Here is a 16,993-nt window from a genome sequence, read left to right as displayed (position 1 = left end):
TTAAATCTTTAAAAATCAATTTGTCATTAGTTTAAAAGCCAACTTTTCAAGTTCATTGAAATGTGTTTATTTTCATGTTACTAAAGAACTCTAAGTTCAAATACAATGCCATTTCTGTGAATTTTATTTTCTATAAAATGGTAGCGTGTTAACCAAAATATTCTTAAATGATGATATGCTAAGGGGTACTATGTAAAGGGATCCCCAATTATCATAGATGCTTGTCCTTTCCCCAGTAATCAAAAACATCAAATCTGCCTTCTAAAAATGTGCGTGAACCAAATCAATGGAAAAACTAAGTGTAACCTCTCTATATTCTAAGTGTGTATGCTTTGACTCATCATGAAAATGTGTGCCCAACAATAAGTTTTATAAAATAGTACTCCAGAGGCACCTGGCTCAATCAGTTAAGCATCAAAATCTTGATTTCGGCTCTGGTCATGATCTCACAGTTGTGAGATCAAGCCCCACATCGGGCTCTGCACTGACAGTGCAAAACCTGTTTGAGATTCCCTCTCTAAATCTCTCTCTGACCCTACTCCCCTCTCAAAATAAATATATATTAAAATATTACTAATAGGGGCACCCGGGTGGCTCAATCAGTTGAGCATCTGGCTTTGGCTCAAGCCATGATCTCACAGTTCGTGGGTTCAAGCCCCGCATCGGGCTCTGTGCTGACAGGTCAGAGCCTGGAGCCTGCTTCGGATTCTGTGTCTCCCTCTCTCTCTGACCCTCCCCTGCTCACACTATCTCTCTCTGTCTCTCAAAAATAAATTTATTTAAAAAAAAACATTAAAAAAATTTTTTTAAATAAAATAGGTCTCCACTATCAAGAACTGAATCACAAGAAGGTAGTGATTTGGAACACAGATGTTGCCACAGGTCAGGACTTCCATACTGTACAGTACAAAAGTGCTACTACTTGGTAAGAAATAAAATCTTTTTTTAAGTAGCGTACATTTAGATGGATTTTAGAAACCCAATATGAACTACATCCTTGCCAAATAAGAAATTTGAACTTTCACACACATGGAAAACATAGATAAACAGAAAATCAATTTCACTAATATACGTAAGAGCCGCACATAGCTGACAAAAACACTGACATTTAGGGCCTCAGCATTTAGCAAGTAACATTTCACATTCCTTAGCCAAACTCAGGAAATAACATTATATGGTTCAGTCAATAAAAGTGTCTCCTGGCCAAGAAGTGTCCCTTCACCCAGATAGTCTTTCCTCATCCTACTGATCTCCCTCACAACACTGAGCCCTGCTCAGAGAGGAAAGGAGGTGAGAAGAATAAAGCATAGTCTGAGTGCACCCAAGTGAAGGCACATGACTCATATGTTTTGTTTAGACTCATCCGGGCTCCTGCAAACTGAACAACTCGTGTATAAAGGCTGCCAATGAAAGGGAATATCACAAAAAAAGCAAACTGCCAACACATACACACACACACACACACACACACACACACACACACACACACAGTGCGGGGGATGGATTTCTGTTCAACTGGAAGGATTGCGGAAATGAATAAGGCTTATTAGGAACAATTTCACAATTTTCCACATAAGTTAATCTTTCTTCCTTCCTTTGAAAAATGTAAGTTAATTTTTAAAAACCCCTAAGTGAAGTGCATGTCCCCAATACCTGACACTCTGTAGATGCCTTCACACTTCATGCCATACTTCTCTACATAATCTACACATTCACGGAAAACCGCCGGCAGCCGAATGCCATCGTACATCATGGTCCTCTCTACTGCATCAGCCAAAGGAACTCCAAAAATGGGTTTGAGATTTGGAACATCAACCTGAGGCACCTCTGGCTCCTGAATCAGCTTCTTCTTTTTCTTCTTTTCCTTCCACTGTTTAACAACATCAGCTGCTGTCAAGTCTTTTGACTTCTTCTCTTTATGTTTCTCTTCTTTGTGCTTTTCTTCTTTATGTTTTTCCTCTTTGGGTTTCTCTTTTATTTTAAAATCTTTCTCTTTCTTTTTAGAAAAGCTGGGCTTCTTAAAAACATGGATTCCCTTGGACCTCTTCATTTTGGAAGGACTTTCAGCTTCATCCCCAGAGCTATCTTCCTGAAAGGCAGCATAGCCTTCAGCTGCCAAAGAAATGCAAGGAATAGAAGTCATACATATGTTTAATGTCAAACCGTCCACAAACTTCCTAAAAACAGGACTAAACAAAACAGTGCTACCTGTTACTGGCTACCTTGCTTTTCCCTTCATGGCCACTCCCTCCTGGGTGCTGCCAGTAATGAAAGGGGTTTCTTCTCAGCTAACATGAGATGCTGCAGTGACATCTCCTGACCACAAGAAGGTGACATGAGGCGTGCCAGTCACCTTTGCGATGGGGTTTACTTTACATGTGTGCAAATGGAATTTTGGCAAACCAAATCAAATATTATAAATACACAACAGGGCCGCCTGCGTGGCTCAGTCGGTTGAGTGTCCGACTTCGGCCCAGGTTATGATCTCACAGTTCATGGGTTTGAGCCCCACATTAGGCTCTGTGCTGACAGCTAGGTCAGAGCTTGGAGCCTGCATCCGATTCTGTGTGTCTGTCTCTCTCTGCCCCTCCCCTGCTCATGATCTGTCTCTCAAAAATAAATAAATGTTAAAAAAAAATTTCAATGCACAACAAAGTATCTGCAGAGAGAGCTAATAATGCAAAGAGTCCTTCTATAATACAGAGCATTTTTTTACCATCTTAATAATGTCCTCAACTTACTTTAGATTTTTTTTCATATATTTTTCATATATATTTCATATATTTGGGGCCTGTAATTGAAGCAGCCTGACACCACGACACAAATGGCCCTGTTTAGATGCTCCAGCTGTTCTCCTGTCACACTTGGTCTTCCTGTCACTAGCTGTGAAGTTCTTTCTGGAGACTGCAACAGGGGCTGAAGTCTCAACTGGGTAGAGGGCAGAACCAAGAAAATTCCCTAATCTCTGGATGGTGGCCAAATGCATCAGCCCACTTCTGAGCCTCATGAGCCCTGATTTGCACACATTGACACTTGTTTTATATTCTATCAGCTATTCTACTTTGGTTTGGTTGTTATTTTAAAATGTAATTTTCCTATTCTTTTCTTTAGCCAGCTACCTTAGCAAGCTATTTCATAATGAAGATTAAATTTAAAAATTTCACAAATTACCCTCTACTTAAAATACCAAAAAAATGCCACACCAACCAGAAATCTTAAGGGCAAGAATACCACGATACAAAGCAGCTGTAGTTCTCAGACATTGCTGGTGGGGGTGGAATCTGGTACAACCACTCTGGAAAATCGCTTTGCAGGATCTACTAATGCTAGAATAAGCATGGCTTTATAAGAGAGCAATCCCACAACAGAAATGTATAACCATGTGCAACAACAGTCACAGAAGCACTATTCACAACAGTCAAAAATTAAAAACAACTCAAATGACCAATAACAGCAGAATAAACTCTAGTATATCAATTAAATGAAACAAAATCCAGCAATAAAAATGAACAAATTACTGCCATGTGTAATAACATGATGAATCTAACAAATCTAACTCTGGCAAAAGAAACTAAACACAAGGAAATATACTTTCATTTACATAAATTCAAAATCAGGCAATTTCAAGCTATACTGAAAGAAGCTTACCTTTGGGAAGCATGGGGGATTACCTCCAAAGGGATAAGTGGAAAGAATTTCTAAGGGTGCTGATAACGCTCTATTTCCAGAGGCTTGTAATTACAAGGACGCATGTCCATTTTGTGATAGCTCATTCAAATGCGCAATCTGTGCATTCTATCTCAATATTATGCTTCAAAAAACAGACTGACTTAAGTATAACATGAAACTCAAAATAAAGCAATACGTAACTTAAAATAAATCACCTCATTTGAGTTTAACATACTAAAGAGCTATGCTTAAACAATTCAACTTTCCAACTGAACAGAACCTATAAAGAAGAATGCATCGTGGCATCTGCATAAGATAAATAAATAACTACCTTTTTCACAGTTCCAATAAAATGTACCCCAACCTACACAATCTAGCCAAGAAAGTAATATTGTGTAACAGTAAAATTTCAATATCTACTCTTTTTATACATTATTTTAAATGACCCAGTTAAGAAACTTCTAAAAAAAAAAAAAAACTTTACCATTTCTAGAAATTTAGTATTTTTGTTTGGAAGAGTAAGACCTTAAGATACAACTCTAATATACACAAATTAAGACCCAGAAAAATAAAGAACAGAAAATGTCAAACAAGCATCTTTGGACATAATCCCAGAAGAAAGCAGGTAATTAGAGTAAAAGTTTACCCCAAATATACTAAAAGCGTACAGAAAAATGGCACTTACTCCTTTTTTCTTTTTTCTTAAATTTTCCTTTTTTCTTCCCATGGTCTTTCTCATCATCAGACACTATGTCAGGAGGCTCATGAAGGCTGTCATGGGGAGGTGAGGGCTCGCCAGTGCGGTACAATCCAGGAAACTTGGTAGGGCTGATCTCCTCGGAGCTGGGGGTTCGGGTAAGACCACTGCCATGCTCCACCCTGCGGTGCTCACTAGGGCTGCTGGTGGGGGGCAGGAAGCACTCAGTCATTCTGCCTCCCTGACGAGACAGTGAGGAGGGTTTCTCTGTTACCTATCCATTACACCTGCACAGAGGGAGAAAAGATCATCAACACCAACCAGAACACAAACACCACACACACACACACACACACACACACACACACACACACAACATGGCGATTAACCCTGCATTTACAAATCAAAAATATTTTTCTTCACAACCCCTTTAAAAATACTCACTCATTTTATCACCTCAAGTTACATTCATCACACATTTCAGTTCTCAATGACGTAGACGCACTGGCATCTTTAAGTATTAGAAAAATGAACCAAATGAAAATAAGAGTTCTCAAAGTCAATACAGAGTTCCTTTTAAAAAGAAGTCCCCATCATAAGGGGTTTCATTTTGATTGTTCTATCCAACATAAAATCTTACTATTTTTAAGTTCTGAAAAAACAACTATGAATAATAAACTACAAAGACAACTTATACAACTACACACAAATAATTCAGAATGAGAATTAAAATTTACAATACTTACAGTGATATATTTGAGGATTCACACAATTATAGATCATTTAGTATAATAGTTCTATATTGCATGATATTAGATAGTTCACATGTTGATGTTATTTTATTTTGTAAGGCAGTTATGTTAAAAAGAAATGAGGGAACCCTCATTTGTTTAATCCTAAAATACACACTAAATAGATTCACTAGAATGGACACTATAAAGGACAAATGCAGTTAAGTGTTCATGGTTTGGTCACTTTTTCTTCTTCTTTATATAGAAGTTACACAGTTTATGTATATTATTCAAAAGTTACTTAGATTAGTTCTTATTCCACTTTAATATCTTTATGATACTCATTTCAAAAACTATTAGAATCACTTGTTTCTCTTTTAAGGTTTCTCACTTTTAAGATTATTTTGCAATTTAAAAGATCCAAGAGCCCTAAATGACAAGACTAACAAATTGGACTATGAACAAAGTCAAAAGAAAAGCAAATGTAAAAAAATATATATATATATATATTCTGCAGAGCACCTGGGTGGCTCAGTCAGTTAAGCGTCTGACTCTTGGTTTCAGTTCAGGTCATGATCTCACAGTCTGTGGGTTCAAGCCCTGCTTTGGGCTCTGTGCGAACAGCTTGTGATTCACTCTCTCTCTCTTTTTCTGCCCCTCCCCAGCAAGCTCTCTCTCAAAATAAATAAATTGTAAAAAAGACTTTTTGTGCAATGTGCAATAGCTAAGTTCTTTAAAGAGCAAAGAGCTCTCACAAATCAGTAAAAATATGAAGACACCTACAGAAATGACATAATTCATAGAAAAATGACTAATATCCATGCAAAAAATGTTCAAGTACAATTTTAATTTTTAAAATATAAACTAGAACAATAAGTTCCTACTTCTCTAATATCAGACTGGCAAAGAACAAAAAAGTGTATAATACTCAATGTTGGTAAAGATATGAGAGAGGCTCGTGAGACTCTCTACTAATAGTAGAAGTATAAACTAGGACAGTTTTTTTGAAAAGCAATTTGGCAATATCTATTAAAATATAAAACATACTGTGTGATCCAGGTATTTATCCTTCAGATAATATTTTTATAAGAATTCAAAGATGTATACATGAAAATATTCATTTCAGCACTATAAAAGCAAAAACATTATAATCTAAATGTCTACCAATAGATCAATTCAATTATGGTTTATCCATATAATGTAATATAAATTAACACAATTTCTGAGAGCATGTAAGAAATAGTTAACTATTATTAACTCTTGGAAGTGGAAAAATGGGAGAAAGATTTTTTCTTATTCCTTCTATGTAGTTTGAACCTTACCATGTGCTTTATTACTATATTGTAAAAAATTGAAAAAAAATCAACAGACCATGTTTTCTTAATTTAATAAAAATCATGCAGCATTTAAACAAATTTTTTTAATGTTTATTTTTGAGGAAGAAAGAGAGAGAGTAATTGCGGGGGAGGCAGAATGAGAGGGAGACACAGAATCTGAAGCAGGCTCCAAACTCTAAGCTGTCAGCACAGAGCTGGACGTGGGACTGGAACTCATGAACCATGAGATCATGACATGAGCCAAAGTCGGATGCTTAACCTACTGAGCCATCCAGGTGCCCCAAAATCATGCAGCATTAAAATCATGTTTTTAGGGGCGACTGGGTGGCTCAGTCAGTTGGGCATCCGACTTCGGTTCAGGTCATGATCTTGCGGTCTATGGGCTCTGAGCTGACAACGGAGAGCCTAGAGCCTGCTTCAGATTCTGTGTCTCTCTCTCTCTCTCTCTCTCTGCCCCTCCCCCACTCATGCCCATGCATGCTCTCTCTCAAAAAAACCCAAAACATTAAAATCATGTTTTTAGTACAACTTAATAATGTGGGGGGGGGGACTTTATTTACAGTACAATATCAATATTTAAGTACATAAACATACATGCATAAAAATCATAAGAAACAGAATGTTAGTAACAATTTTCTCTGAATTATAAGATTATGTGACCTAAGTTTTCTTTCTACCCTTCTGCATTTCATAAATTTTGTATCCACTATGCATTATTGCATAAAAAGGGAAAATTCCATTAAAGGATCTGTAAGCATCACTCTAATTCTTGTTTTCTGTTTGGCTATTGTTTTTTAAAAGTACATTCTATTTTCTCTTCAATAGAAGGCATTGTAAGTTTTGACAATCACAGGATTTAGGCGGAACTGGAGCCCAAGAGCATAACATTACAGGTGAGCAAACTGAACTCCAAAGACGAGGAGCCAGAACACAGCCACTGGGAAGGAGCACAGCTGTGCACCACAGGAAGAAAGCCCCTCGCAGGCATCCCATCCACACCCCGCCACTTGGTCTCCTGCTTCCCTGGCTTTGCACGGGCTGTCTTCACTCCAGGGAGTCCAGCCCTCCTTCCAGCACTTTTGCATGGCCAACTGCTACCCCTCCTCCAATATGATGCCTGAAAATGGGCATCCAGGATCTTCTGAAGTGATGGAAACAGCCTGGATTTGGCTTGTGGTGACAGTTACACAAACTGTTTAATTTACTAAAAATCACTGATTTATACACTTAAAGTAGATGGTTCTTATGTGTATGTAAATCACACCTAAATAAAGCTGTTAAAAAAAAAAAAAGCAGGGTCAATTACCAGCAACTCTTTCTCCAGGAATCCCCCTCATCGCTCCTTTTCTATGCTCCCCAAATCCCTGGAACATACCTCCAACACCTCCAGTACTGCATGCACCGTGCTGTGTTTTCACTGCCTACGGCACCCACCTGTCCTGACCAACAAATGGGTGAGCTCCAACATTTAACACAACACAGGGCATTACAGGAAGCACTCAAACATTTACTTAATGAACGAACTCATTTTTTCCATGTTCTCAACATACTGTGTCCGCTGATGAGACAAAAAGACTAGAAGGAACAAACCTGACCTTTAGCCTTACATTTTAATTAAGGAAACAAAGCAATGGAACCCGAATTTTATTTGGGCTCCTGTGGTTTCAGCCAGGTTCAGATACATTAACTAACCTTTAGCATCCTATTAGAAAAGAAGTACTTTTCCATGTTCACAAATGGGGGAACCAAGGCTCAGAGGGCTGCAGTAACTTACATCAGTCGCACAGCAAGGAAGAAGTAAAACCGGGTCTTCTTTCCACTACACTGCCCCTTGTGTATGACACCCAGAAGAGAGGACATTTCACGCCAGGAGGAATAGTGCAGTTAAAGACACAAGCAGAAACACACAGCTTACTTGTGGGATGGCAGCATGCCTGGTCTGATGGGAGCAGTTCCTGGGAAGGAGGGTAGGGAAGGCTCGGAAAGACAAGCTGGATGCTGAACTGAAAGCCAACTGAATGCCAAGCTGAGAACTTCAGCCTTGATGTGGGACCTGACGCATCACCGATTCCAAAGCCAGTAGTGACAAAACTGGCGCTAAAAGGAGTAAGAGCAGGAATATGCACAATCAAATGCCACACAGGCATGTGGTCACTCTCTCCTGTCTTCCTGCAGCATTTTGTAACTCATGCCTACTGCATACACATGTTCTCCCAGTTTATTATCGTTACTCAGTTTCCATACTAGACTGATGCAGAAGTCATGTTTGTTCATAAAGCACTTAACGGGTTATCTTGCAAAAACTACTCTAGCGAAATATTTGTTGACTTGCTTCCCCTAAAGTTGGGAATGAGTAGAAGGAAGGGCAGCAACTTACAGCATATATGAAGGGGTGAAAGCCTGAATACAGGACGACTTAAAAGCAACAACTTGTATTTCCATTAGGGCACACAGTTTTGAGCACTAGGGAGCTGTAGCAAGCCAAAACTTCACCAAAGAAAAGAGCAGAAGAGGCCTCAAAGAGTCCAACATTAATTTAAGTATAAATAGCCAAGGATATGAAAATTTTAAAAAATTAGAAACTCCTACTTCTAAATTTGTGAACATCTGAAAGAATACCTATTCCTACTCCTCCTGGTAAATACAACTAGAAATCCTGGATCCTATATTAAAAAAAAAAGCAAAAGACAGGCAGAGAAGTTGGCTGGTGGTTTAGGGACCTTAGGATTCTAAGAACAAGAGTTGCAAGTTCCCTGAGTTTTCTTTTTGCCTCTACATCCCAGATCTGGAGCTCAAGAAGCCAGAAACCCAGAAACACTGACAGGCACAGATAAAGCAACAAAAACCTGTTCTCTCTAGCCAAAGGACCAGGAAAGGGGCTGCCCTGCAAGACGAAAACTTTCAGATAATAATAGTCTACTCCAAACAAACACACACAAAAAATCTGTAGTTCTACCCCTATCTGTACCAAAAAGAAGGAGATTAGATCTGTGCCCCCAGGGGACAGCACCCCAGCACCCCTGCTGGAGGTTGTCAAAGAGGCCAAGTAGGGAGCTAGGGCCTTTCACACCTGCCAACTGGTAACAGTGCTCTGCTCCAGCAGGGTTGTCAGTGCAGACCATGTGAAGAATCTGAACCTCTACCCCCAAGCTGTAATAACTAAGCACCTTGCTCTGCCGCCCCTGCCGGCTAGTCTCACAGGACACCTAGTGAAGAATCAGGATTTTCACCATCGCCCAATGGTAATGAGGCCACCCCACACGGGTGTCAATGGAGAATGGGAAACCAAAAGCAAAACAGGAAAACAGAAATCTTCCAAAGAAAAGATTAATTACACAGAAAGCAAATCACAACACAGTAGAATTAAAGCTAGTAATTACGTCACACGCAATGGACTAAGTATTCCAATAAAAAGGCAGAGATGGGGTGCCTAGATGGCTCAGTAGGTTAGGTCTTTGACTCTTGGTTTTTGGCTCAGGTTACCTCACAGTTGGTGAGTTTGAGCCCCACATTGGGCTCTGCGCTGACAGTGCAGGGCCTGCTTGGGATTCTCTCTCTTCCTCTCTCTGCCCCTCCTCTGTCTGCACACACACACTCTCTCTCTCAAAATAAATAAATATTTTTTTAAAAAGACAGAGATTATCAGACTGCACAAAAAGCATAACTCAGCTATATGCTCTTTACAAAAGACCCATTTTAACAATAATTACGACACACAGGGCGCCTGGGTGACTCAGCAGGTTAAGCGTCTGACTTTGGCTCAGGTCCTGATCTCACTGTGAGTTTAAGCCCTGCACTGACTGGGGTCTGCACTGACATTGCAGAGCCTGCTTGGGATTCTCTCTCCTTCTCTCTCTGCTACCCCCACTCACACTGTTTCTCTATCTCTCTCAAAATAAATAAACTTTAAAATAAGATAAAACTGTAAAGGAAAAAGTGGGAATGGGATGGCAAAATCTTAGCAGCAAAATCATTAAACAAATTGAAATTAATGCACAAACATTAAAATACTAAAGATTATATGTTATATATAAAACACAGTACAGAACCAGAAGTTGCACTATATTAAAATAAAAAATGTTATGCCTGCAGTGTCTAAGAAAAAGTACTAAGTTAAAAGTGTAAAGCAATCTTATGACAGTTACCACTGAGGTAAAGCAAAAAAAAAAAAAAGTTTCATAAAACTGGACTCAAACTTAACAGTGGTTTAAAAATTTGTTTTTCCTACAAAAATAATAAAATAAAATAAAGGGACACCTGGTTGGCTCAGCTGGTTGAGTGTCTAACTCTTTATCTTAATTTCAGCTGAAGTCAAGTCAAGATCCCAGGGTCATGGGTTAGAGCCCTGTAGAGGGCTCTGCACTCAGCACGGAGCTTGCTTGGTATTCTCCCTCCCTCTCTCCCCTCCCTGCCTCGACCCCTCTCCCCTGCTCTCTCCAAAATAAAATTTAAAAAATAAGTAAAAATAAAATCATTCACTTTTCCTCCAAAGAACAAGGATATACATTATTCTTTTTTTAACGTTAATTTATTTTTGAAGGCAAGAGAGACAGAGTGTGGGGGGGGGGGCAGAGAGAGAGGGAGACACAAAATCCGGAAGCGGGCTCCAGGCCCTGAGCTGTCAGCACAGAGCCTGTCGCAGGATTTGAACTCACAAGCCATGAGATCATGACCTGAGCCAAAGTCAGATACTAACCGACTGAACCACCCAGGCACCCCGATATACATTATTCTTAAAATAGTCTTCCCTGCTCCGATACCAGTATTAATCAGCACATGTAATGAGAATCACTCACCCATGCGAAAGGACAAAGTAATATAAGTAGGGAAGAAAGAAAAATTGCTAAAATTAAGTCTTCCAAAATATGCTTTTGAGAATAACTCTAATGTTTTATTATACGTAATAACATCTACACAGAAAAAGACCTATGCCAGAAAACCAAGAACTTGCTCAACTAGTTTACAAGTCAAACAAAATCAGCATTTTATAAATGTTCTTTATTAATAAATGCCAGGCTAACCCACTCAGGTCTTCCTTGTTTTTATAGTTTTAAAAAATAAGCTGAAACTAAGAGTCTCCAATCTAAATCTCCAAAAGAGTATCCGAATACTGGCCCATTAATACATTCCATACTGGACCTCTAACTAGTGTTAATCTATTATTTGGGAATGCCAAATTTTGTAAATACTATCTGCACACACAATACATTCTTGTCCTTCAAATGATGTGGAAAGAAATTTTCTCGGAATTGAAGGACAAGAATGTTCAGATCACAAGCAACCACTAAGCACCCCACACAGTAACTGGAGAGACCCGCACTGAGACACATTATAGTTTCAGAGCACAAGGGGACAGAAAAAGGATGCTAAGAGATTCCTCCAGGAAAAGTACTTACAAAGGATCAGGACCAATATCCCAACAGGAACACTGGAAATTTAAAGACAATGTCAAGGAATGTACTTCCCATACACTTTCTCCAGAGTTTCAATGACCTGAGTGCAACCCTGAAAAGCAGCAAAGGAAGCCCCAAGAAAAGCAGGCCTGTGACCAACGAGTGACACAGTCCACAATGACACAGGATGAAGAGTTCCTGAGGACAATGGGATTTACAGACCTCTGACCGTATGGAAAAGAACAGTAAAATCTGGTGAAGAGCTGCTGAGGCTTTTGGAATAAATCAGTCATAAGAACAGAATAGAAAAACATTACTTAAAAAATAGAAGATAACCATTAACTCTAAGAAAAAAGTAGATGAGAAAATGAAATCGTAGTCTTTCAACTGGCTTGGCATTACACATTTTTCCAGTCATCATAATGAAAACAATGAACACTGACTCAGACACTGTGACAGGCATGATTACATCAGAGGGCTTAAGGAAGGGAATTCAGGAAGAGACCTAAATCCTCATCTGCCGCCAGTTAATTGACAACACCTACAACTGGTATCTTAAAAAATAGCAGTGTAAGCATAGTATTTAGAAATAAGGAAATAAATAACAGAAGAAATAAGACTGAGGGGGTACAAGAATGAGGCAGGGAATAGTATTTTCCACTGTAAGTCTTTCAATACTATATTGAGGGGTCCCCAAGATCACCCCACGACCCACATAACTCCACATATAGCCATACCCAAGGCTGAGATTTATTACCATGAAAGGACACAAAGCAAAAGCAGCAAAGGAAAAGGCTTATGGAGAGAAGTCCAGAGGAAACCAGGCTCAAGCTTCCAAGAGCCCTCCTGCAGTGGGGTCACAGAGACAAGCTGAACAGTGATGTGTGACATGTTGTCTGCCAGGCAGCTCGGTAGACTGAGCCTGAGGTCTCTGTACAAGCCGAGCATGTACAGAATTCCAGACTCCCAGAAGGAAAGCAGGTATTCAGCAGAAAACGCACTGTTTTTACCAACAGCTGAGACACAGAAAGCCACTCTTCTCATTCAGGAAAAGTTTAACGTACTATGCAGAACGTAACAGTCAAGTTCTCCTCTGCCAGCTGTGGACTGACCTTGCTGACAGGCCTTTCTATGGACAGCAGTCTCAGCTTGCTGTAGTAACTCCACACAAGCACTACTTGGTATCTTAAACTATCTTATGAATTGATAAAATTTTAAAACTTAAAAAAATCATGTCTCACACAAAAAAATACTAGCTATCTTATTTTAAAACCAAATAAAAGAGCAAAAGGAATTTCTCTCAAAATATGAATGTTACTGTACAGGAAAAATTTTTTTTAAGTTTATAGACAAAATGGGACATATATAATCCTTCAGATAAAGTAGATATGGTTTAAAGAGGTTCAAACATCAGCAGTGAGATTCTCCTCGTAATAGCATGTTGATAATTAAGTCCTTTCAAATCTACTTACAACTGTTTGGGGGCATACCTTAATAAAGATTTTACTCTTTATATGAAGTTATTGTTTCTTTTCTACACCCTTCTTATATATTATTAAGACTTAATCTCTAGTTTCTCCCCTATCCCAGGTGCCTATCCAAACTCTTGCCTTTAAACAAAACCAAAGTGGTGGGGCGCCTGAGTGGCTCAGTCGGTTAGGCCTCCGGCTTCGGCTCAGGTCAGATCTCACGTTCGTGGGTTCGAGCCCCGCGTCGGGCTCTGTGCTGACAGCTAGCTCAGAGCCTGGGGCCTACTTCTGATTTTGTATCTCCCTCTCTCTCTGACCCTCCCCCTTTCATGCTCTGTCTCTCTCTGTATCAAAAATTAAAAAAAAATAAATTAAAAAAAATAAATTAAAAAAAAAAAAAAACCAAAGTGGGGCGCCTGGGTGGCTCAGTCGGTTAAGCCTCCGGCTTCGGCTCAGGTCAGATCTCACAGTTCGTGGGTTCGAGCCCCGCGTCGGGTTCTGTGCTGACAGCTAGCTCAGAGCCTGGAGCCTGTTTCAGATTCTGTGTCTCCCTCTCTCTCTGACCCTCCCCTGCTCTCACTGTCTCTCAAAAATAAATAATAAAAAAGCATTAAAAAAATTAAAAAAAAAACAAAAACAAAGTGCTATCACTAGCAGTCACTCTATACAGAGGACAAAATTTTTCCTTATTTAAAAAAAAAGTCATAATAAAGATCATTGATACTTATCAGTGAAACAACATTTTTTGAGGAATGGTGTATCTTTTTGAGGGGTGAGGAGACAGGCCTCTTGCCTGCCAAATTTCATAATCAGATAATCTATTCTTAAGGAAATCTTTTTTTATTTTTTAAGTTTTTTATTTTTGAGAGACAGAGAAAGACAGCATGAGCAAGGGAGAGTCAGAGAGAGAGGGAGACACAGAATCTGAAACAGGCTCCAGGCTCTTAGCTAGCCGTCAGCACAGAGCCTGATGCAGGGCCCAAACCCACAAAAGGTGAGATCATGACCTGAGCCGAAGCCAGACGCTCAACCGACTGAGCCACCCAAGCACCTCTCTTAAGGAAATGTTAAATGAGAATTTAATTGGAGAGTACAAGGACCAACAAACTTTATTTAACAATAACTTTTAAGAAACACCATTGGTGGTGCCGGGGCTGGCTCAATAGGAAGAGCATGCCACTCTTGATCTGAGGGTTATGAGTTCAAGCCCTATGTTGGGTGTAGAGATTATTAAAACAAACAAACTGAAAATGAACACCACTGGTTGCAATAGAAACTAGGTAGAAATATCTATAGTCTGGTTCCCCAACAGTGCATTGAGGCACCCAGAGGATCATAAGCCAAGTCATATAGGAGCCATGGGTATCTTCAATTTGAGACAAAGAGCAGTACTCAACATCTGTCAGACACTGTACAAACTACTAGCTAAAAGAAGTTCAATTTCAACATTAGGTTGAGCTACATTCCTTTCAATGACATATCTTTGTGAAGTGAAATTCTGGGGATAGTAGGTATAATTTCTTTTTTTAAGTACCATGTGAAAATCAGCAAGCGATAAGAAATGAGAGTGGTACCTCACGCCAGTCAGAGTGGCTAAAATGAACATATCAAGAGACTGTAGATGCTGGCGAGGGTGTGGAGAGACGGGCACCCTCCTACACTGTTGGTGGCAATGTAAACTGGTATAGCAACTCTGGAAAACAGTGTGGAAGTTCCTCAAAAAACTATCAATAGAACTCCCCTATGACCCAGCAATAGCACTGCTGGAGATTTACCCAAGGGATACAGAAGTGCTGACCCATAGGAGCACATGTACCCCAATGTTCATAGTGGCACTTTCTACAATAGCCAAATCATGGAAAGAGCCTAAATGTCCATCACCTGATGAATGGATCAAGAAGATGTGGTTTATCTATACAATGGAATACTACATGGCAATGAGAAAGAATGAAATATGGCCATTTGTAGCAAAGTGGATGGACTTCAAGGGTGTCATGCTAAGTGAAATAAGTCAGGCAGAGGACAGATACCATATGTTTTCACTCATTAAGTCTAACAGGAGAAACCTAACATAGGACCATGGGGAGGGGAAGGGGGGAAAAAGAGTTAGGGAGGAGGAGGGAGGCAAATCATGAGAGACTCTTAAAAACTAAAAACAAACTGAGGGCTGAAGTGGGGGGGAAGAGGAAGGGGAGTGATGGTCATGGAGGAGGGCACTTGTGGGGAAGAGCACTGGGTACCCTATGGAAATCAACTTGACAATAAACTATAAATATAAAAAGAAATGAGAGTGGTAATGTCCAATCTGATTATAAAGTATTAGTATGTACATTATCCAGCAGGCACAGGCAAACCATTAATTTTAATTACTTAAGAGTAAAATAAAAATATTTTCTCTTTATGTGTATTTTTTTCAAATATCTACTAAATTGTCATGACATAAATACACATTAAGTTGTGTAAACATAACACAAGGAATTATTAGGTATTTCCATTAGGCTGACACCAGGTCTCAGAGCATGATATGTACAAGATAAGACTGAAATATCATGTCATGAAAAAAAAAGTAAAAACTTACAAAAGATGCTTGAAATCAAATGAAAAGGACTCAGAAGTCAACTAGAAGATGACCCCACTAGCCAAAATTCAATAAAATAATTGCAATGTATCAAGTATATTTAAATCCATGAGTTCATAATAATACTCAAAAATAAAATTCACTGGTCCCTTTCCTTTGGAGGCTGCCAGAGAACCATCTCATAATTTGGAATAGCTGGTAAATAAAGTGGGGGGAGAGGCATTTATCCTGAACTTCCTATACAAAGTGTTAAAGCAGCACATTTATTCTGATCAAAATATTCCACCTAATAAATAAAGAAATGAAAGACTATCACCACTTAATAAGCAATTTAAAAATGGATATTGGTAATGATTATCAATCGCTGCTAATATCTTACACAAAAAAGAAACACTTTAATATGCTCTCTGATGTACACACACATCAGCCTTACAAAAATAAGCAAATAAAATCTTAATCTAATGAAGCTTCGAAATCTGTAGGGTATGGAATTTAGTTTCTTTTTTTTAATGTTTTATTTATTTTTGATACAGAGAGAGACAGAACATGAGAGGGGGAGGGGCAGAGAGAGGAGACACAGAACCAGAAGCAGGCTCCAGGCTGAGCTAGCTGTCACCACAGCCTGACACGGGGCTAGAACCCACGAACGTGAGATCTGACCTGAGCTGAAGTTGGAGGCTTAACCGACTGAGCCACCCAGGTGCCCCGGGAATTTAGTTTCTTTAGTTACCACTTTGTAAGAAAAAGAAAGTGGGGAGGATATGCATAAAAATTATGAGACTTAAAACCATGAATGAGAAGAAAAGCCACAGACTGGATGAAAATATTCATAAAAGACGGTATAACTAACAAAGGACTGCTATATAAAATGTACTAAGAACTCTTGAAACTCAGTAAGAAAACAAATCAATCTAAAAACAGGCAAAAGACCAGACACCAAAGAAAATATATAAATGACAAATAAACATAGGAAAAATGCTCCATATCATTAAGGAACTATAAATTAAAACAATGAACCTGATTTCAAAAATGATATATTATGGATTTAATGAAATGTTTAGAGGTGCAGTAGGCATGACTTTGAGTAGATAATGAAAGAAAATGCAAAATGCTTATTGA

At 39.0% G+C, this 16,993-nt stretch overlaps 1 protein-coding gene across 1 annotated transcript in view; it reads right to left on the bottom strand.

Moving 5' to 3' along the window:
- Positions 1–16,993, bottom strand: part of RALBP1 (ralA binding protein 1) — a 52,286-nt gene that overhangs the window by 19,016 nt on the left and 16,277 nt on the right. Inside the window, exons 2-3 of the mRNA XM_029922060.1 lie at positions 4,355–4,653; positions 1,654–2,112 (exon numbers count right to left, since the gene is read on the bottom strand). Of these exons, the coding sequence (XP_029777920.1) occupies positions 1,654–2,112; positions 4,355–4,598 (703 nt within the window). The 5' untranslated portion in view covers positions 4,599–4,653. The remainder of the gene's footprint in view (positions 1–1,653; positions 2,113–4,354; positions 4,654–16,993) is intronic.

This window comes from Suricata suricatta, chromosome 14 (genome assembly GCF_006229205.1).
Source record: "Suricata suricatta isolate VVHF042 chromosome 14, meerkat_22Aug2017_6uvM2_HiC, whole genome shotgun sequence".
In the NCBI taxonomy this organism is placed as follows: Eukaryota; Metazoa; Chordata; class Mammalia; order Carnivora; family Herpestidae; genus Suricata; species Suricata suricatta.
Note: the sequence above shows the minus strand (reverse complement) of the source record. Positions and strands in the feature narration are given on the sequence as shown.